This window comes from Zootoca vivipara, chromosome 14 (genome assembly GCF_963506605.1).
Source record: "Zootoca vivipara chromosome 14, rZooViv1.1, whole genome shotgun sequence".
Taxonomy (NCBI): Eukaryota; Metazoa; Chordata; class Lepidosauria; order Squamata; family Lacertidae; genus Zootoca; species Zootoca vivipara.
In genome coordinates this window covers 16624259-16646036 of record NC_083289.1, presented here as the reverse complement: position 1 = coordinate 16646036, position 21778 = coordinate 16624259, and the positions used below count along the sequence as shown (strand labels likewise).

Sequence of the window (21778 nt, the reverse complement as noted above, 5' to 3'; positions counted from 1 at the left end):
ATATATTTAAAAAAAAAAAAGAGAGAGAGAGTCTTCTGGGCACCTGCTTTGTTCCATCCTACTGTGGCTTGAGAATTCGGAACCACAGTGGGCCTGTACAGGTTAAATGGCAGGCTTGAGTCTCAAGTTGGAGCCACCTGGGAGATGGAACAGATTTTGTCCTCACTTGGTAGTGTCCTTCAAGCGCAGCCATCGTTAGGTTTCCTCTATAAGTGAATATTGTCCTCTGCGGCAGGAGTGAAGAACCTTTTTGGCCCCCGGGAGTGTGGTGGGCAAACTTGGCAGGTAGGTGGGGCCACCTACACATCAATCAGCTGTTGGTATCCGCTGACTGATAGGTGGGAAGTCCTGTCCTCCTTGACCTGTGAGGTGGTGGTGGGGGGGTCAGGGGGTCTGCTTCACCAGCGTGTTCCTCACAAGAAATGCCCTGGCAAAGCAAGACCAGGCAGGATAAGCGGACAGTTCAGTCCTGCGCTCTGCAGGGGCAGGAGGAGGTCTGCTTTCCCAGCTCTTTCCCTGCAGGGAACACTTTGGCAGTGGTGTCAACTGATGACAGACGGGCATGATTTGGGGGGAAATGGCTGGTGGGCAAAAATTGGCTCACTGGCCAGAGTTTCCCCACTGTCATGGGCCAGGATTCACCTTCGCCTGCTGAACAGAAGCCTGAAGGGGGAGAGACTCCACCTGCAGCTGATCAGCCTTCAAGGACACAAGAGGAGATGGCACTGATGAGAACCAGCTGGCTTCAGCCTTCTTAAAAAGAGCTCTCAGCAGCAGTCAGATGCTGCAAACAACGCTTGTACTTCCTGGTCCTATCTTGCAGCTTCCTAATCTGGATCCTTGAGTCTGTGATCATCTGGACTCCCTGACCTCTGGACTGTGAGACTTTGTGTGTGGATTCTGCTCTCAGGCAAGAGTTCCTCAGAGACTCCTAGCCCCTGCTTGCTTGGCAATGGAATTCAGACACCCACTCAGACACCCACCCTTGTTCTGTGATGGAGGACTAAAACACTGAGCTCATGGACATGGTTGCAGTTAGGGCAAAACCATATGCTAAAGCTCATCACCTCTCACCGATGGCGATTCTGCAGTGGGTGGTAAAATGTTAAAGATAAAGGACTTCTGGGAAGTTCAGTCCAGTAGAATTTGACTATGTGGTGCAGAGCTCATCTTTCAGGCCAAGGGAGCCGGCGTTTGTCCACAGACAGCTTTCCAGGTCATGTGTCCAGCAGGACTAAATCACTTCAGGTGCAACGGGATACCGTGACAAAATCCAGAGCGCACGGAAATGCCATTTACCTTCCCACCACAGTGGTACCTATTTATTTGGTATGCTTTCAAACCACTAGGGTGGCAGGAGCTGGGACAAAGTAACGGGAGCCCACCCCCGTCACACGGATTCGAACTGTTGGCCTTATGATCAACAAGACCAAGAGACTCAGTGGTTTAGACCACAGCACCACCCGTGTCCCTGCTACTGAATGGCAGGCCCAGAGAGATGCATAGCAGTTTCCAGGCACATTGAAATATTCATTCCTCCTTGTAAAAATGATGGACATTCCGCCTGTTTTCTTGTTAACCTTTCTCAGATAACCCATCTCCTATATCTTCTTTGCAAGAAACAATTCTGACTTGGCTATTTCTGAGCTTTTGGCATTTGTTTCCAGTTATAAATGTTGAGTGTGCACGCCTCTCCCGAAAGAAAATATCTGCAAGTGTAAGACATATATGTTCTTTGAGTGCAGCATTTATTTAATGAGTGTATTGCTTGTTTTTACTGGACCAGTTCAGAATGTGGGCAGTAAGATAATCTCTTCCTGCTTCCTTCCTCCCCCCCCCCCCATTGCAAAACAGCTGAATCAGGGAAGACATGATGTGTCTGTGTGTAAAAGACCCAATGACAATTTTGCTGATAATTTAATTGCTTTGTTATGTTTGCTAACTGCTTTGTGATTGTATGACAATTAAACAGTATATAAATCCCGTGGAATAAAAATATTAAAAAGTTGAAATTCAAATTGAAATAAATAGAAGTTAGAGAATGGATTTGTTAATGGCGGATTTTCATTCCCTGCTCCTTTAGGGAAAGCAAACTACCTTCACACGGGAGAGGTGATCGATGGAGTGGACATGAGAGCAGAAGTAGGATTGCTAAGTCGCAACATTCTCGTGATGGGAGAGATGGCTAAGGAATGCTACAATTACAACAGTGATCTGTGCTCCTTCTTTGATTTTGACACCTTTGGAGGCCATATCAAGGTATCGCTTGGTGTCCATATATTGCTGGGTTTTCCCCCACCCCTACACTGGGACATTTCTTCCATGTGGCTGGGGGAGTCGGAGTCTGGCATGACATTGAACACTTGTGCCTAGCATATCCAATGTCAGACTTTATGTTGGCAGCAGAAATCTTATGGAGCCATGGGCACAATTGTGCCAATAGATCTATGTGCATTTAAAGTGCAATACTTTTCGTGATGAGAATGTATTTATGCAGTTCCTATACTTATGTGTTCTTTTGTACCAAACAGCAGTCTCCTAAGCAGCGTACAAAACGATAGCAAGCAATTCTAAAAAAGCAATTGTTGGGGGAAAGCTCAGTGGTAGAGCACCTGCTTTGCATGCAGAAGGTTTTAGGTTAAATTCCTGGTCTGAAATCCCCAAGGGCTCCTGCCAGTCCATGTAGACAGTACATCAGCTAGATGGACCAAGAACTGAGCTAGATGGTCTGATTCAGTATAAGGCAGTTTCCTATGTCCCTATTGGATTGCATCCAGTGTTCTACTCAAGATCCATTAGTTTCAACGGGTCTCCTAACAACTGTCAGTTGCTTTAACAACTACGCTTCCCAGAATTCTTTGGAGGAAGCGATGAGTGCTTGAAGTGGTTTGATAGCACTTTCAATGTATAGTGCAGATGTGGCCTTAAAAGCGTTGGGTCACACTTATCTGACAAACAGAAACAACAACCCTTGCGCAAGTTTCGAAATTTCCCTCCCGCAGATTGATGATGATGATGATGTGTTTGTGTTGTTCTCTAGCTTGGCCTTGGCTTTAAGGCTGTCCATATGGAAGGGATTGAACTGAAGCACATGGGCCAGCAGTCACTGGGACACTACCCAATCCACTTCCACATGTCCGGAGATGTGGATGAGAAGGGCGGCTATCACCCTCCTACCTACGTCAAAGACATCTCCATCCACCATGCCTTTTCTCGTTGTGTCACCGTCCATGGCTCCAACGGTCTGCTGGTAAGAAACTTGAGATTCGTTCACCACCCCTTCCAGCACAATTCAAAGGGTTGGTGCTGCTGGTCTGCAGGTCTACCTAGGCCCAAAATAACTCCAATAACTTGGGGCCAAAGTACCAGAAGGGCTGATTCCTAATGCACCAGAACAATCACTGAGATGCTCTGATGGGGCGCTTCAGTGGTGCAATGTGTCCCTGAGGTATGGCTGGCCTTCACTAGGGGCTAGGCTTGCCTTTTGGCAGGCCTTGCCCTGCGAAACTCCCTACCGGTCTTGAAAGACCTACATTGGCTCCCAGTACGTTTCCGAGCACAATTCAAAGTGTTGCTGCTGACCATAGCTGCCAAGTCTCCCATATTCCCCGGGAAACCCCCCGTTTTTCCAGCTGTTTCCCGCTGGCAGCCCGGATTTAACCCCCCCCCCATAAATACCCTGGGTTCTTACCAGCCCGGGGAGGCTCCTTCTGCGCATGTCTGGAGTCTCTGGACATGTGCAGAAGCGCTGCAGCCATTTTGGAAATGGGCAGAGCATGCGTAGAAGCGACTTCCGGTGCTGCTCTGCCCAGTTCCAAAATGGCCGCAGCGTGACTTGCGCTGCCGCGCCGCAGCCAATCCCGGATTTTTCAACCTGGGAGTTGGCACCTATGCTGCTGACCTTTAAAGCCCTAAACGGCCCAGTATACCTGAAGGAGCCTCTCCACCCCCATCATTCAGCCTGGACATCATTCAGCGGTTCCCTCCCTGTGAGAAGTGAGGTTGCAGGGAACCAGGCAGAGGGCCTTCTCGGTAGTGGCACCCACCTTGTGGAACGCCCTCCCATCAGATATCAAGGAAATAAACAACTGTCTCACTTTTAGAAGACATCCGAAGGCAGCCCTGTTTAGGGAAGTTGTTAATGTTTGATGTTTTATTGTGTTTTTAATATTCTGTTGTGGTATAAATAATTATTATAAATTATTTGTAAGGCACCAATCCTGTAGTGTGGCAGCAGCCATGCTTTGGAATTCCCTGCCTCTTGAAATTAGGCAGGAAACCCTTGCCCTCTTGGTTCCTTGTAGCCCCATTGCCCTTTGAAGTTTGGGGTGGCGACAGCCCAGGAGATGGCATTGCCCAGGAGAGTAGCAGTCCCTGATCTGTAGAATTCCTCCTTCAAATAGGTGTTTCTGGAACTTTCCTCATAGTTTTCATAGCATGCTGGAGGCCTGTTTAGAACTCGCCCTGTTCTCTTGATTGAAATCTCTTTTAATTGTTTTTACGGTAATATCTAATTCTTTTAATTGTTGTGATCTACCCTCAGACCTGTAGGGTAAGGAAAAAAATAGCAATAAATATTTTAGATGCTGGCTGGGAACTTCCTTGTTTTTGCAGTTCTATCCAGACATATAAAATAGGCAGCTATAATTGTTTAAAAAGTTTTATTGATTTTTATCTGTGTTTTTAAATGGTGATGGCTTGATTCATATTCAGTTTTTTAAATAAAAAAACCACCCACTACAGGGATTTTAACTGCGTTTCCCTCTACATTTTTATTATTTATTTCATAAAAATTAAATACCACATGCCACACCACAAAGCGGTTTACAAAGGGAATGAAGCAATGAAATTTTCAGTTAAAAATAAAATAAAATCAACAATATGCTAGAATCAAACACATACAGTGGAACCTCGGTTTATGAACACCTCGGTTTACGAATTTTCGGTTTACGAACGCCGCTGACCCGTCTGGAACGGATTAATTCACTTTCCATTACTTTCAATGGGAAAGTTTGCTTCAGTTTATGAACGCTTCAGTTTATGAACAGACTTCCGGAACCAATTACACCCATGCTTCGGGTTAAGTACGCTTCAGGTTGAGTACTCCGCGGACCCGTCTGGAACGGATTAATCCACTTTCCATTACTTTCAATGGGAAAGTTCGCTTCAGTTTATGAACGCTTCAGTTTATGAACAGACTTCCGGAACCAATTGTGTTCATAAACCGAGGTACCACTTTATATTATACATTTCTGGATAGGCTTGTTTAAACCATGGAGGAAAAGGATAGCAATGATGGGACAGGCTTCTCCTCTATGGATTAGTCTAATCCTTTTTTAAAGCTGTCCAAGTTGGTGGCAATTGCTGCCCCTTGTGGCAAGGAGTTCCAAAGTTTAACTGTGTTCTGCATTCAGAAGTGTTTCCCTTTGTCTGTCCTGAATCTTCCAACATTGCATGTCTACAGATTTTTGTGTTACGAGAGAGGGCTCTTATTAGATTAAGCATTTATTAATTTGCCATAGATCAGAGTCTTGGCTATATTTTCCTGTTACTACGACTGCTTTCCGATTTGTAGCCACATGGGGAGAGTAGTATGTCAGATGAGCAAGGAACCTAATGGACATATTAACTGCAAGGAAGGATGGCCAGAGGCCTGTTAAATGGTCGAAAGCCTCCTGGTTATGGTACCATAAATACTTCACCGATTCTAATTTCAAGCCCTGATCCTGCACAGATCAATTTTTTTTCCATGGTGCTGCTGCCGCCGCCGCCGCCAACTCACATATTCAGAGTGTGACATTGCAGTGGCTCAAATGGGCGGGTCGGTTTTAGAGGATTTGGAAGCGTTCAGCCAGCTTCTTATTTTTGCCCTTTTCCAAGGAGCAAAATTATATTTAGTTCAAAGAAATTCTGGTAAGGAGCCACGTTCCTTCCTCGGCACTTCCACAGCCAAAAAGCAAGCAATGGGGAAGGAAACTTGGTCAAGTTGATAGGAATGAAGAAAGCAGCTACCTTAAGGGATTTTCTGGTCGCTGCTCTTATTTTACATCCATTTTGAGATGTAATTGGATGTTCACAGCCTGTTCTTTTTGCATTTTGTTGCCATTTGACCTGCTTGCATACCACTTTCTCTTCTTACACCTGTGTGTACTGCCAGCAGAAGAGTACACTGCATTTGTAGGAGTAAGCCTCATTGGACATGCTTGGGATTACTTCTCAGTAAAACAGTCCTTGCATGGGGGTCTTGTGCAAATGCATATAGAATTGCGGCTCGTACTTGGGGAAATCGGTTCCACCAAAAAAGCAGGGCTGTTCTCCAAGTAAAACAGTTTAGGGATTTGGGTGCGAAAGCGCTGACAAAATTACTGCAGCAGAAATGATATAATAAATATATAGTCAGCTTTTCAACCATAGGATGCATTGAAAAGATGTGGTTCTCTGCCCACCCCTTGGCTAGTCTGTGACTAACTATCCGGATAGCAAAGACTGTAAGGGGCTAGTTAACCTTGTATTAAAATGATCTTACACAATTGCATCCTCTGCTAGTGGAGCAAGTCTAGATAGGCTTGGGTTCATGCCACCTTTTGCATGTAAAAACGTCTGAAATGTTACTCTCGCTAGCAGAGCAAGCAGTGCGTTAAACGCCCACCACATTCTGCTTTCCTCATTATTTTGCAAATGTGTGTGTTACAATCTGCTGAGCCACAACATTAAATTCTGGCCTGATTTATACCAAGGCTTGTTGCGGAGGGGGCTGGATGAACGCAGGGAGTATGTCATGCCAGAAACTATTGGCATGCTCTATAGATTTGCGGTGGATAATACTCTGAGGAATATGCATGAGGGCCTGCTAGCTGTGGCAATGCTTGCATCTGGTGTCATTGATTCAGTTTGAGATTGACGATGCTCCTTTGCTGGAAAGGACAAATGCCATATGAAGTCCGCCCCTGAATTTAGGAGTCCAGCATTTATAAACCCTCTGATTTAAACCCATGCCATCTTATATGTGCATGCACGGAAAGTGATTTAAATATATATATATATATGGTATGTATTCCCAGCAAATCTAGGGGCATCCCGACGCTCTTCTCAGATGTGGTTTTCACATTTTGCAATGTGGGTTCCTGATTACAGTGGCCATGTAGTCAATGAAGGGCTCTTAGTACATGCTCAGGGGCACACTTGGCTTCAGCCAACAACATGCAGATGCAAGAAAACCCTTGTGCATGTCAACCCCTTTGAAATGAATGTGATGCACTCCTACAGTTGAACGGTATGCTGATCTGAATCATGCCACCTTCATCTCTGATAGAAATAAGACATAATGACGTGCCTCTGTTTTTAGCTTTAAACTGGCTTGAGAAGAAATGTGTCCAGACCATAATGTAGACAAGCTGGATGGTACCTCCTTTCCTTTTCAGGGTTCCTTTTATTTTGGGGGTGTCCCTTTCATGCAGAAGGTCCTCAGGCTCCATCCCTGGGATATTGAGTTAAAGGATCAGCTTGCAGGTGATAAGAGAGACTTTGCCCGAGCTGCTGCAAGCCAGAGTAGATGCTCAAAGGCTGGATCTACAAAGGTTGTATCCACAACATGGTTCCCCCTCAAAGAATCATGGGAAGTGTAGTTTGTTAAGGTGTCGAGAATTGTGGCTCAGGCAAGCTACAGTTCCCAGGATTCTTGGGGAAGAAGCCATGTCTGTTACAAGTGTTGTTAATGCATAGTTTGGATGTGACCCAGTATAAGGCAGCTTCCCATCATCCTGTCCCATTAGATACTCTCTGCATTGTTTCACAGGTTGTTTTTAAGTCAAACATCATTAATGCCACGAGCCTTACAATTACATCTAGACAAGGTGGTGTTCTGAGCATCTAGAAAGACCAGCCTCGTATCCATGCCGTCTCCCTTTTTTATATCTGCAGGTCAAGGATGTGGTTGGGTACGACACCCTGGGACACTGCTTTTTTACCGAAGATGGTCCCGAGGTACGCAATACTTTTGATCACTGCCTTGGACTCTTGGTGAAACCGAGCACCTTGCTGCCCTCTGACCGAGACACAAGGATGTGCAAGACGATCACAGAAGGAGCTTACCCAGGATACGTCCCCAAACCTAGACAGGACTGCAAGTGAGTCAAAAAATTAACCTCTTTAATTTCCTTTGGCTTACAGAATTGATTTGCCAGGTGTATCTTAGTGTACCATTACAGCCCATTGGGGAGCTTCTTATGCCTATACCTTGCCTGAAAAGGGAAATCATCTAAATTCCACTAAACTTCTAAATTGCATCTCTCTCTCCCCCCATGAGAATTACAGCCAAAACGAAGCATTTTTAGTCCTTCAAGTCTCAGTGGGGAGAGACTTGGGTACACACTCAAGCGAGAGTTTTCCTGGTTATAATGCTGGCGCTTCTCCTGTTTCCTAATGTTCCTTTCACACAGCAGTACTTGTTGTGTTAGGGAACTGTGACTTTTTGACCGATATACAAGCATGTTGTGCTAAATTGCATTCACACCTGTGGACGTAGTGTGACACAACAACAAACGCCATTAGACGTCGCTGCTCCCCCACCCTTTCCATAAATGTGTGCTTCTGCTGGAAAGAAATGTATGCTGGGATAGCTCCCTGACTTTCATCACTTTGTTCCCATTGATTTTTTTTTCTGGAAGCAATTAAACATGGAAATGAGTGCGGTTCTTCCGCCATATTCTGCTAGATCCCTGAAAGTGATTTTTGCATTGTATGAAAGCTTGAATATAATGTGTAAATTATTATTTATTGCATGGCAACCCAGGTATACCAGTGTTTCAATGTTGGGGATGTCCACAGCGTATGTCACAGTAAAGCGTATGTCACAGTAAACGGTGGCAAAAAAAAGGCCTTGTATACCTGGGACTCAGCTACATTAGTCAAGAAGCAGCATTTTGAATGCATTATATGTGACGGATATAGGACTCCTTTGAGTTGTTTATGACTCAATTAGGAGCCACTAATTTACCGCCCGGCACGCTTTCTCTAGCGTCTCTGCTCCGTAGACCCGGGCTGGCAGTAAAACACACAGCAGAGCCTTCTTCTTCTCTCACACAGCGAAAGCTTGTATAGCCGTTGGATAAAAAGCCTCTTAAGAACACACAGAGTCCAAGGTGTTCTAATAACTACTGGAGTTTATTTTAAAGAGAAAATAACAAACAACCTGGTGAGAGCGCAGACATCTTGCGACCGTCTCCCAGGCAAAAACGAAACCAACTGATACACACAGAAACACTTCTGGCACATTCTGTAATATGATCTTCCTCAGTGGTCAGGTGCTTCACAGTACACAGTTAACCCCTTCGGTTACTTGTTACTCATCACATTATAAACATGTGGCACCAGAGAGCAATAATAATAATAATAATAATAATAATAATAATAATAATAATATCTAAGCAATTTTCCATAGTGTTCCCCCCTTTTGTTATAACAATTTAATTTCTGACTTATTTATAGCGTTTTATTCCTGAGTGTAGATCCAACCCTAGGCTGCGACGAAAAATGTGTTGTGATCTACATGGGCAGCCACAAAGACTAACAAATTAATGGGGCTGTTTTGCAAGTAACATTAAGCCTAAGTATGGCTATGTATAATTGTGCAAGCATCCAGATACTTGCAGGAAAAAATCTCTGCCGCTTTAATCCTCCTCCAGCCCTGCTGCTGTGAGCTAAGCCATGTGTTAATATGGCTGGTTTTGTGGTTTGTCATGCTCTAAGACAAACCATGAGTCAAGAGCAAACCTTAGCTACAGCTTGTAACTTATCTGGATCAAGATAAGGCAAGAGCCCAGATTTGCATAGAACACCAAGCCAAATAATGGAGGAGCAAAGCAGGTGTGTGTGTTTTTTCCTTGCAAGTACCTGTGCTCACACATCCCACTCCTAGCTGTGGTTTGGCTCAGTGTTACATGCAAACTATATCTCAATTTCATCATAGGATTGTGTATGAGATTTGAGCAAAACGATATATTTTTCAAAAAGGGAGTTTGGCTGGAAACAGACACATTTTATGGCATTATGTTTTAATAGCCATGTGAATCCTGGGAAAATAGGCAGTATGCGAGATAATTTCAGTGCCAGCCAGGACTTGGCAAAGCAAGTGACCATGAAAGGCAAGCTGTTTGCCAGACAAGTACCTTTAAATCCTTCAGGCATTTCAGGTACCATGAAAGCACAAAAATTCAACCAGGTTATTACTTAAGGCAACCCCAAGGAAATTCAGGTTTTCCTTTGCTTCCTTTTTTGCTGACTCGTATGCGGAAACATTCATCGCGGCATAAAATATAATTGATATAGGATAGTTTCATAACCATAGAAATTCCTTCTGCGATTCCTAAAGGCTTTCAAGGCAGGGCTGTGTCGCAAGTGTGACAGCTGTAAGGATGCTATAACAGTGACACAGGAAGGTTCCTTGTGCTGAGTCAGAACATGGGTCCATCTACTTCAGTGCTGTCTGCACTGACTGGCAGCAGCTCTCCTGGAGATGCCAGGGATTGAACCCCGCACCTTCTGCAGGCAAAGCAGGTGTCCTGCCATTTTACTAAGGCTCTTTCTATGGCCTCTACTAGGGCCCAGGGCCTTTTCAGTATTGGCTCCAACTTGGTGGAACGCTCTTTCACAGGAGACCAGGGCCCTGTGGGATTTGTCATCTTTCCGCAGGGCCTGCAAGACAGAGCTGTTCCGCCTCGCCTTTGGGTTGGACTTAGTCTGACCCCTGTGTTTTCCTCCCTCATGGCTTGGATTTATGGACTACTTAAAATGAGGCTGCATTTTAAATTTTAATATTGTATTTTAATCTGTATATTAATTAATTGCTTTTTATGTTTTATTGTAGTTGTATTGGTGTGAGCTGCCCTGAGCCCAGTTTTGACTGGGGAGAGTGGGGTATAAATAAAAATTTATTATTAATTTATTATTTTCCATGGTGGTGGTGTGAGAGAGAGAGAGATCGAAGTTACTACCGCATGTTCTGAAAAGGAAAACTTCTCTGCTTGGTTATATAACTTGGCTTGGTTTGATTAAATAAATATAGTCGTACCTCGGATCCCGAATGCCTTGGTACTCGGACGTTTTGGCTCCCGAATGCCGCAAACCCGGAAGTGATTGTTCCGGTTTGAGAACGTTCTTTGGAATCCAAACATCTGATGGGGCTTCCTCGGCTTCTGAAGCCATGCCTTGGTTTCTGAACTTTTTGGAAGTCAAACGGACTTCTGGAACGAATTCTGTTCGACTTCCAAGGCACGATTGTAATGCCCGGCCCTTTGCACACTCCATTTGGGAATTGTGTGTTTTTGTTTGTTTTGTTTACACTTGTCTTTTCCTATCTAACCAACAGTGCAGTCTCTACCTTCTGGCTGGCCAACCCACACAACAACCTTATAAACTGTGCAGCTGCAGGATCCGAAGTGAGTACAAAGGGAAACAATTGCCTAGTGGTGCAGCAATAAAATTGCTAGCACATTTGCAGAGCTGAGCAGGGTCTGGTATGGTTTCAAATTGGATGGGGCACTGCATTTTGAGATTCCTGCATTGCAGGGGTTTCTGCTAATGACCCCCAGGGTCCCTTCCAGCTTTACAATTCTATTATTCCAGCTGGAATAACCTTGGGATTCTAATTCTCCACCCCACTACAACCCTTCAGGGAGCTGATGAAACAAAAAGCTGTTTGGGGCTGTTCTGAAAACCAGGCACAATGCCTTAATACAGTTTGGGGTGGAAACAAAATCCTGACTCATTTCTTTTCCACCTGCCTTGGTGGGTTCCCGTCGCTCTGTCCCAGCTCCTGCCAACACAGCAGTTCAAAAGCACGCCAGTGCAAGTAGATAAATAGGTACTGCTCTGGCGGGAAGGTAAACGGCGTTTCTGCGTGCTCTTCTGTGCGCTCTGGTTTCCGTCATGGTGTTTCTTTGTGCCAGAAGTGGTATAGTCATGCTGGCCACATGACCCAGAAAGCTGTCTGTGGACAAACGCCGGCTCCCTCAGCCTGAAAGCGAGATTAGCGCCACAACCCCACAGTCGCCTTTGACTGGGGTCCTTTACCTTTGTCCTTTGGTCCTTTACCTTTTAGATCTCGGAGCACAATTGTTAGCATTCAGTGACCCGATCCATTAGTGCGAGGACTTTTGGCTGTGTAATAGAACTCCCCACCCACCACTCATCGGGCTGGCATACGTCCGGGGTGTCCTGGTTTTTCACTTTTTGAAATATAGCAACCCCACTTCTCATCTCCCATCGCTGTTCTGGGTCCCGTCCCCTGTCCCCAACCTTTAAGTGCCGATTTGGGGAGGCCATGGGACACACACAGGGAAAGCAGAGGGCAAGTTCCCTGGCAGAAGTGGCAATTCTTGTGCTGGCAGAATTCCCGAAACGAATGGTTGTACTTTGGTGGGGCAGGGCAAGCTTCTGCTTTGGAGGGAACAATGTGCAAGCTTCTGCTTTTTACTGTTTTTAACATCTCACGTATCCAAAGTCTGGCATAGGCTGAATCTGCTGTGTTCCCTCTTGCAGGAAACCGGGTTTTGGTTTGTTTTGCATCACGTACCGACGGGACTCTCTGCAGGAATGTATCCCCCTGGCTACTCTGAGCACATTCCAATGGGGACGTTCTATAACAATCGGGCACATTCGAACTATCGAGTGAGTACACATGCAATTGGAAATCAAGTTCCTATCTTCTTTTTCCAAATGCTGCCCCCACCCCCACTTTTCCAATCTGTGTGTCAAGCCATTATTGGCCACCGTTCCTGCTTCCATAATATCAACAGCGTACATTCTCCTCCTGCCCCACTTCAAGCATTTTCATAAACAAATGCTGTTTTTAGTTAGCTCAAACTTTTGGCTCTAGATGGAGGAGAGTGATGGATAAAGAGGCCTTTTTCTCTTTTAAATCCCAGCTGATTGTTGCACGCTGTTGTCTGTATCTGTAAGTTTCACTAAATAGGCTTGCACAGACAAACATGTGCTGTTTCTCAAATGCCGAGATCTGTTGAAGCAGCAACCAACGTGTGTGAGACACAATGAGTACTGCACTTAGGGCCCAAACTAGACAAGGTGTTAAATGCATTAATTTATTTCATGTGTCCAGTAGCTGGATACCCCCAAGGGGGTGAAACTAGACATGCTGGGGGGGGGGGTAAATTATTCCTTTAATGCGTTGTGTAGTTTGGCCTTTTGGTGAACAGGGAACAAGTAGGTGCTGAAACAATTATTCATAGGCACATAGTGGGTCTCGTAGGGGGCTTGGCCTGGGGAATAGTCTCAAGGGGCAAATAGAGAGCCTGGAAAGTCCGCATTTGGACCCTGGGCCAGAAGCTCCTCACCTCTGCTCTCTAACATAGCTTGTTATTATGGAGAGCTGGTAAACATTCAAACCCTCAGGTGCATTAAAACAAAATGATGGTACAATGTGCTTTGTGCTAGACAATGTTCCACATTCATTTGCTGGTGTAAAGCGAATGCATCGAAAGTACGTGTGTACACGTATATATGTTTGCATGCTTATATATTTCCCTCCTAAGGATTTGGCTGACAAAATCCCTCCTCCCTTCCCTTCTTTCCAGGCTGGAATGATCATTGACAATGGAGTTAAAACAACGCCAGCATCTGCCAAGGACAAAAGGCCCATCCTGACTCTGATCGCAGGGAGGTAATCTGATTTTGATCGGTTTTATTTGGAAAGTAAAGTCCTCTTTTTGCAGCTCAGGCTGGGGAATGAATGCTGATCATAACCGTTATAACCTTTTAATTGTTTGGTGGATATTTATGTGTCTGCGTGGAGGTGGAGATTTGCAACAGATCCATATACATTCAGCCACATCTTGAGCATGTGATTTCCCCCAAAGAATTCTGGGTAATTTAGTACAGTTCTCAGGATTGTTTGGGGGGAATAGTCATGTCCCTTAAAGGGACCCCTGACCATTAGGTCCAGTCGTGACCGACTCTGGGGTTGCGGCGCTCATCTTGTGTTATTGGCTGAGGGAGCTGGCGTACAGCTTCCAGGTCATGTGGCCAGCATGACAAAGCCACTTCTGGCAAACCAGAGAAGCATACGGAAACACCGTTTACCTTCCCACTGGAGCAGTACCTATTTATCTACTGGCACTTTGACGTGCTTTCGAACTGCTAGGTTGGCAGGAGCTGGGACCGAGCAACGGGAGCTCACCCCATCACGGGGATTCGAACCGCCGACCTTCTGATTGGCAAGCCCTAGGCTCTATGGTTTAACCCACAGCGCCACCCACGTCCCAATGTGTCCTTTAAATGCTGTTAACTTTCCTTCAGCCAACTCCTTCTCCCAGCAGGATTTAATGCCAGTCTTTTTAAGTCCTTACCTTGTTCCCCTGCCATACCTGCACCAGGTTCTCTTCTAGTCCTCAGTGTTAAACCTCTCCCTGCGGATTTACTTTTGAATTTACACTCTGCACTTCCATTTTTATAAAAATACAGCAAGCCGGGGTGCAACATACAAGGATAAAATCAACAAAAGAGCCATAAAAATATCAATAAAATAAAAGTTATTTCTGCTTGGTATTATTTTATTGCTTAAGTTATTAAAGCAGAAGTTAAGTCAATCCCTCCTCCTGCCAGCCTATAAATTGACAATACAATAAAGCAGCTTTACAAACTAAGGTTTGCTGGAAAGGCAGCTCACCCCCCTGGAAGATATCCATGCCAATGGTTTTTTTATGTAATGATTTGTATTATAAGTCTGGAATGTATTGCTGATATCTCTGCCCCCCTCAATATTTCATATCCGTTTTCTGAGTCAGACCTTTGGTCCATTTTGCTCATTGCTTCCCACACTGGCGGGCAGCAGCTCTCTGGGGTTTCAAGCCTGGCACATTCATGGCCCTACCTAGAGATGCTGGGAATTGAAGCTGGCACCTTCGGGATGCAGAGAAGATGCTCTGCGCCTGAGGTCTGGCTTTTCTACTCTGCCCTTTTGTGTCATGGGTTCAGAGTATTCATAGAATCATAGAGTCGGAAGGGACCCTGAGTATCATCTAGTCCAACCCTCTGCAATGCAGGAATATGCAACCATCCCATATGGGGATCGAACCTGAAACCTTGGCCTTATCAGCACCCTGTTCTAACCAGCTGATTTCTTTAGCATCAGTAGCTTAAAGTTCTGCCTTAAGCTTTTGAGGTAGAATCATAGAGTTGGAAGAGACCACAAGGGCCATCCAGTCCAACCCCCTGCCAAGCAGGAAACACCATCAAAGCATTCTTGACATATGCCTGTCAAGCCTCTGCTTAAAGACCTCCAAAGAAGGAGACTCCACCACACTCCTTGGTAGCAAATTCCACTGTCGAACAGCTCTTACTGTCAGGAGGTTCTTCCTAATGTTTAGGTGGAATCTTCTTTCTTGAAGTTTGACTCCATTGCTCCATGTCCGCTTCTCTGGTCCATAAATTGAAACAACTCACCTTAATTTGGATAATCATCTAGCTTACCGTGACTCATTTCTAGCGGGGAAGGTTATTTGTGGGACCAGCTCCATATTTGCATCCGCGTGTAGCTTCAACTTAGGCAAGGCAAGCCCTATTAATCAGGGAATTGCTCTTCCCCAGCTGAGAAGGCCACAATCTGATTGCGGTAACCCTGCCAAAATAAGGTTAATTTTCTGGAACTCTGCAGGTTCCCGTTTCCCAGTTTAGCTCAAGAGGTTGGTTTATTAAGTGAAGCAAAAGGGCTTTCTGCATATCTGTCAGCAAACGGAGCAAATCTCTTCTGCCTGCCTTGCTGAGTCATTAATTCTTTACTCTTTAGCGTTATCTGTACGTAACACTATTAATCCGCCGTGTTTGTCCAAGCTGCATTGTGATCCACGGAGGGCAACCCCTTTCACTACAGCCCAAGGCAGCTGAAAGGAATAGATAGCATCCCAACTTTCCCCCTCCAGGGCTACCTCCGTTTTCTTCCACCAGAGTGGCAGCTGTGGGGGAAGCTCTTCTTACAACTTCCTTTTGCTGCTCCCCCCTCCAACAGCTCTTCAAAACGCCAAGAAAGTGTTTTGTGTTGCTGTGACGTGACATTAACACGTTTTTGTAGCTTGGATAGGGAACTGGCCAGAGCAAATGTCTTGGTTAATCTTCAGAAATGCCTCGTTTGCTCGGAGCACACAGGCTTTTCATCCAATGTTCAGTTGTAGAATTTGACTACACCTGAAAGTAGCCTAACTTGGTGGGCTGCATCTTTCTGTGGGTCCCTATCTGGTCCTTGCCTCCTCTCAGTGGACAAGCAATGCATAATACCTCTCCAACATTTCTCCAATGAAAATAGGAACGTCTTACATAATAATAATAATAATTATACTCCGCCCATCTGACTGGGTTGGCCCAGCCACTCTGGGAGGCTTCCAAAATATATTTAAAAACATAATAAAACATTAAACTTTTTTTTTTAAAAAAAACTTCCCTACACAGGACTGCCTTCAAATGTCTCCTAAAGGTTGTCTAGTTACTTATCTCCTTGGCGCTTGGGGAGTTGCATAACTCAATACCCTCCAACATTTCTGTGATGAAAATATGGACGTCCTAAGGAAAAGCGGGACATTCCAGGATTAAATCAGAACCTGGACAGCGTCTACAAATCTGGAAAATAGGGACGTTTGGAGGGTCTGGGAATGTCGCAGGGGTGACAGGGGACCTCCCGTGGTGAAAATTGGTCTGTAAATATTGGAAATAAATATGCAGTATGGCCATAGAAGCGCCCCATGTTACCAGCTCTGAAATCTCGAGGGCCAGTGCTCTCCATGTTGCTAACAGCATTTCCTTCCACCTGTTGCAATTCCAGATACAGCCCGCATAAGGACGCTGACCCTCTGAAGCCCAGAGAACCTGCTCTCATCCGACACTTCATTGCTTACAAGAACCAGGACCACGGCGCCTGGCTGAGGGGAGGAGATGTGTGGCTGGACGACTGCCAGTGAGTGTGGCCTCAGTTCAACCCTCCAGAGTTCAGCTGGGTGTTTATGGCGAGCAGAGGGCTGTGTGGCTAGGGCTGTGTTGCTTGTTTATTATAACGCTCCGCATCTTTCATCCGGCGGAGATGAACGCAAAGGAAGGCAACCAGGAAGAAAGCAAACCACCTTGCCGTCTTGCAGAAACAAACCCCTGAGCACGAGGGTTGTCGAGTTGTTTGTGCACATACGTGTGTGATCGAGACCCGTTACAATGAGCTGCGGCAGAAAAGGGGCTTTAAATAAACCTTTTCTGCTTGAGCCTGAAATAAAATATAAGCAGCTGGGCCCAATGGTTTTGTTTTATGTGGTAGCGTGTTATTGCCAAAAATTCCAGTGCCAGGGAGGTAAGACATAAGACAGTGCAGCTTGGAGAAGGACTGTGTAAATAACAGGCGGTTAGAGAGTCTGGAAATGGGAGCAGACGCTTCCTGTCTTCTCCTTCTCCGAGACCAGATTGTCAGGTTGTGCCCTGCAAGTCTTACCTGTCTGTTGCCTGGCTGCAAAGCTGCCCCTCCCCCATCCAGCAAAGAAAACCTTTAAGAGCTTAGGATCCTTCCTTATACTGGATCTGACCACTGATCCATCTAGCTCTGCACTGTTTCCACTGGCAGGCCAGCGGCAGTTCAGGGTTTCCTGCAAGGGACCACCCCAGCCGTAGCTGGAGATGCCAGGACTTGAACTTTCTGCTACGGCCTTTCTTCTGTTAACCTCCTTGCCTTTCTCTGCCTCTGGCCCTTACGCCCCTTGTTCCTTTGCTACCTGCTCCAGAGTCATATCAAAACCATGCTTCAAATCAAAAACAGGCAGGAAGCTTTAGTTACAGGTAGGTTGCCATGTTGGTCTGACATTAAAGGTAAAGGGACCCCTGACCATGCTCTGGGGTTGTGGCGCTCATCTCGCGTTATTGGCTGAGGGAGCCGGCGTACAGCTTCCAGGTCATGTGGCCAGCATGACAAAGCCGCTTCTGGCGAACCAGAGCAGCGCACGGAAACGCCATTTACTTTCCCGCGGTAGTGGTACCTACCGTATTTATCTACCTGCACTTTGACATGCTTTCGAACTGCTAGGTTGGCAGGAGCTGGGACCGAGCAACAGGAGCTCACCCCGTTGCAGGGATTCGAACCGTCGACCTTCTGATTGGCAAGCCCTAGGCTCTGTGGTTTAACCCACAGTGCCACCCGCGTCCCTAGTCTGACATAGTCAAAACTATGGTCTGACATAGTTGAAACAAACAAACAAAAAATTCCTTCCAGTAGCACCTTAGAGACCAACTAAGTTTGGTCTCATACCAATGACAAACTTAGTTGGTCTCTAAGGTGCTACAGGCAGGAAGCTGCAACCTTCCATGATTTCTGACTCTGTGGAAGTGGAGGGGAATCTAAAGGTGACCCAGGGACCCAGGTGGCGCTGTGGGCTAAACCACTGAGCCTAGGGCTTGCTGATCAGAAGGTTGGCAGTTCAAATCCCTGCGACGGGGTGAGCTCCCGTTGCTTGGTCCCAGCTCCTGCCAACCTAGCAGTTCAAAAGCACATCAAAATGCAAGTAGATAAATAGGAACCGCTATAGCGGGAAGGTAAACGGCATTTCCATGTGCTGCTCTGGTTTGCCAGAAGCAGCTTTGTCATGCTGGCCACATGACCTGGAAGCTATACGCCGGCTCCCTCGGCCAATAATGCGAGATGAGCACGCAACCCCAGAGTCGGTCACGACTGGACCTAATGGTCAGGGGTCCCTTTACCTTTACCTTTTTAAGGTGCTAGAGGCAGGAAGCTGCAACTTTCCATGACTTCTGCCTCTGTGGAAGTGGAGGGGAAGCTAAAGCAGGGGGCAGGGAACCTGTCACGCTCTCAGATGTTGGCAGACAACAAATCCCATCGTCCCTGATCATTGGCAACGCTGGTTGAGGCTGATGTGGAGGTGGGGGGGGGAGGGCTGCAGGTTCTCAGTGTTAAAAGGGAAGAGGAAGCTCTCATGTTTGCAACCTGCCAACTTGAGAGACGACCAGTCACATGTCTGAAGGCTTTCATCCATTTTCCCCTGCAGTAATGTGCAGGGAAAGGCAGGTTTTGTGGGAAAGGAAGCCACTGGGAACACTGCTCTCCCAACAAATTCAATTTATCTGGCACAACCCCAAAGTTAGGGGGCCTGCACCAATGGCAGCCGGTGCTCACAGGGACTGGTAGCGCAGAAGGCAGGGGCAACAGCCGCCATTGGTGCAGGGAGTGGGCAGAGCCAGAGCTAAAGAGGGGCATAGCCAGCTAATTCTGACAGAGCAATGGCGCATGTGACTCAAGAGACAGAGGCTTGACAGTTGTCTCTCCATGCAGCTTTGATTTCACGCCACTGTTTGCAGGTGACAACCGCACCTGGACATTTCCGTGCTCCGGACTCAATACCTGCAAAAATGGCTTTTTGATGCATGCTGATGGTGCTGAACTAATGATCCTTAACTATCACCTGCGTTTGCAGGTAATGCTAAGCCCAGCCACGATATGTAGCCAAGGTTGTTCTTAACTACGGATTGTGGTAGAGGAAGAGGCAGCTGAGCCAGTATCCTGGGTTCAGACAAATATGCCAGGCCAAATCTCACCTTAAAAGACTTGCGGGAGGAATAAAGTGAGTGTGAGCTCCTCTCTGGAGGCCAGCATGTTTGTGTGGTCCTGGTATGCCATAGTTTGGCTTTCTGCGACGACTGAACCAAGCCAGAGTACCATACAAATAAGTAAAATCCGAGAAGGGTTATCTAATACTGCAGCCACGTTGTTGCTTCCAACTTTCTTCTGTTTAGCTGCCGTCTCCCCGCTGCCCCCAAATGTCCTCCTAGCCAAGCAGCCCTTAATATCTCAAACCCTTCGGCAGAGCACAGAAGTATTTTCCATGTTGTTAAGTCTTTGGCAGAGTTAATTTCGGCAAAGTTCAAATCGGCCTCCAGCTCTCGTAACCTAGCGTTTTATAGACGTGGGGTTTCTAGCCATTTTAATATTTGTTACTGTAATATATTACACCAGAACAATATATGCTAATGTGAATTGCAACACTCAACCTCTTTCAACACTGACTAGACGGCCCTGGAAGCTGCAGGAATTCTGTACAAACGGTAGTCGTGTGACGTATCTGCCCTCTTGTGGCATAATAGCATCAGGGAAAGCAAATCTCTTTCGCCCCTCTGCTGTGCTTTCAATAAGTCACATTGATAATTTCCCTCTGTTCAGAGACATTTCTGCAGTCTGTGGAATTACTCCAGAGCAGGGATAGACAAATCTTTCCATTTGTTTCTCTAAGCTTCCTATTTTTCCAGTCTTCAGTTGTCTACATTTTCACATCAGTTTTAGATTTTTACATCCTCATGAAAATTCATTAGCGTTTAGTGTGAATTTGTCCCTAATATACAATTTTTGCAAAGCCCATTTCCCTAATATTTTTGTCATATTGCTTTCACTGATATGTGCATTTTCAAGCACACTTTATGCACCATAAGAAAAGCAAATGCCTCTTATTTCTACATAATAAATGGGAGGGGGGGAAATAACCTGCATTGAAAGGAGGTGACCCAGTTTCTCATGTGTCACAGCCCAGTCTTGAACCCAAGACCCACCAGGCATCTGTTCTAAAGTTCTCTTTTCCTTGCAGGTTTGCTGATAATGGCATCGGGCTCACTTTGGCCAGGTAAGTGCTCCTGGCGCTTCTACGTTTTCTGTATTTTCACTTGCATAAGATGTTGAAAGCAGGATTTGACCAAAGCACTTCTGCTAACGTGCAATTCCATCCCTTCTAGTGGCGGAACGTTCCCCCACGACGACGGATCAAAGCAAGAAATAAAGAACAGCCTCTTTGTAGGTGAAAGTGGAAACCCGGGGACAGAAACAATGGACAACGATGTCTGGGGACCTGGGGGCCTGGACCACAGCGGACGGACTCTTCCCATTGGCCAGTGCGTCTTAAGTTTCTGTATTTACCATTTTGTTCAGGTTTCCAGGAGAGTATAGGGCTTTGCTTCCCCCCACCCACCCACCCCAAATCACTGTGGATTGAGAAAATGGAAAAAAGTTTTCCTCCCACTCTCATAACACTAGAACTGGGACATCCAACCAAGCTGAATCTTGGTAGATGGAGGGTGGACAAAAGAAAGTACCTTTTCACAGGGTCTGTATGTAGGCTTTGCCCATTATTCTCTTTCTGCTAGCGCAAGGGTTCTTAGCCCAGTGGGCAGATGAATTTTATGTTGTGCAACAGAGGGAATCCTGTTGTGCAGAGTGCACAACTTCACAATAAAGTTACCAGCAAACTACTTGTGCATTCTCTTGTGCAACCATGTCCCACAGGCCCAAACATTTCACCAATGGAACAAGCATTCTGCTGAGTGACTCTTAACTTTGCGTTATGTTGGATGCAACCCATCTTCTCCACCCCCTCCCCTTATTCCAGAGTTGGTATTTAGGGTTTGGCTTCATGCCTAGCAGGCTCTGGAGTGTCCTGGCCAATTTAAAACCACCTCCGACAAAGAGCCGCATTTTTATTTCATGTCTTTTAATGGCTCTATGTTTAATGTTGTATTTCGGAGCTCATTAAGTCTCTGTTTTGGGGATGTTATCCTTGCAATGAATGAATGAATGAGTAATAAAGCAGCTGACCACTTAAAAGACCAGAGCCCAAGCTCAAATTTTGCTTTTGATTGGCTTGCGGATATTATTCCTTTTTTAGGTCAGTGACCTAACATTTCCCCCAGAGCTCCTTCTAAGAATGCCAAGCAAATAAGTATGATCCAAGGCATGAGAGACCCCGAG

General features: G+C 45.9%; 1 protein-coding gene across 2 annotated transcripts in view; it reads left to right on the top strand.

The window, feature by feature from the left end:
- The window catches only part of CEMIP (cell migration inducing hyaluronidase 1), a 170601-nt gene that overhangs the window by 138169 nt on the left and 10654 nt on the right, over positions 1 to 21778 (top strand). For both annotated transcript variants that reach the window (XM_035132099.2, XM_035132097.2), the window contains exons 12-20: positions 2084 to 2259; positions 3041 to 3250; positions 7921 to 8126; positions 11366 to 11435; positions 12538 to 12666; positions 13590 to 13675; positions 16826 to 16957; positions 20625 to 20660; positions 20770 to 20925. In XM_035132099.2, coding sequence (XP_034987990.2) covers positions 2084 to 2259; positions 3041 to 3250; positions 7921 to 8126; positions 11366 to 11435; positions 12538 to 12666; positions 13590 to 13675; positions 16826 to 16957; positions 20625 to 20660; positions 20770 to 20925 — 1201 coding nt within the window. The remainder of the gene's footprint in view (positions 1 to 2083; positions 2260 to 3040; positions 3251 to 7920; positions 8127 to 11365; positions 11436 to 12537; positions 12667 to 13589; positions 13676 to 16825; positions 16958 to 20624; positions 20661 to 20769; positions 20926 to 21778) is intronic.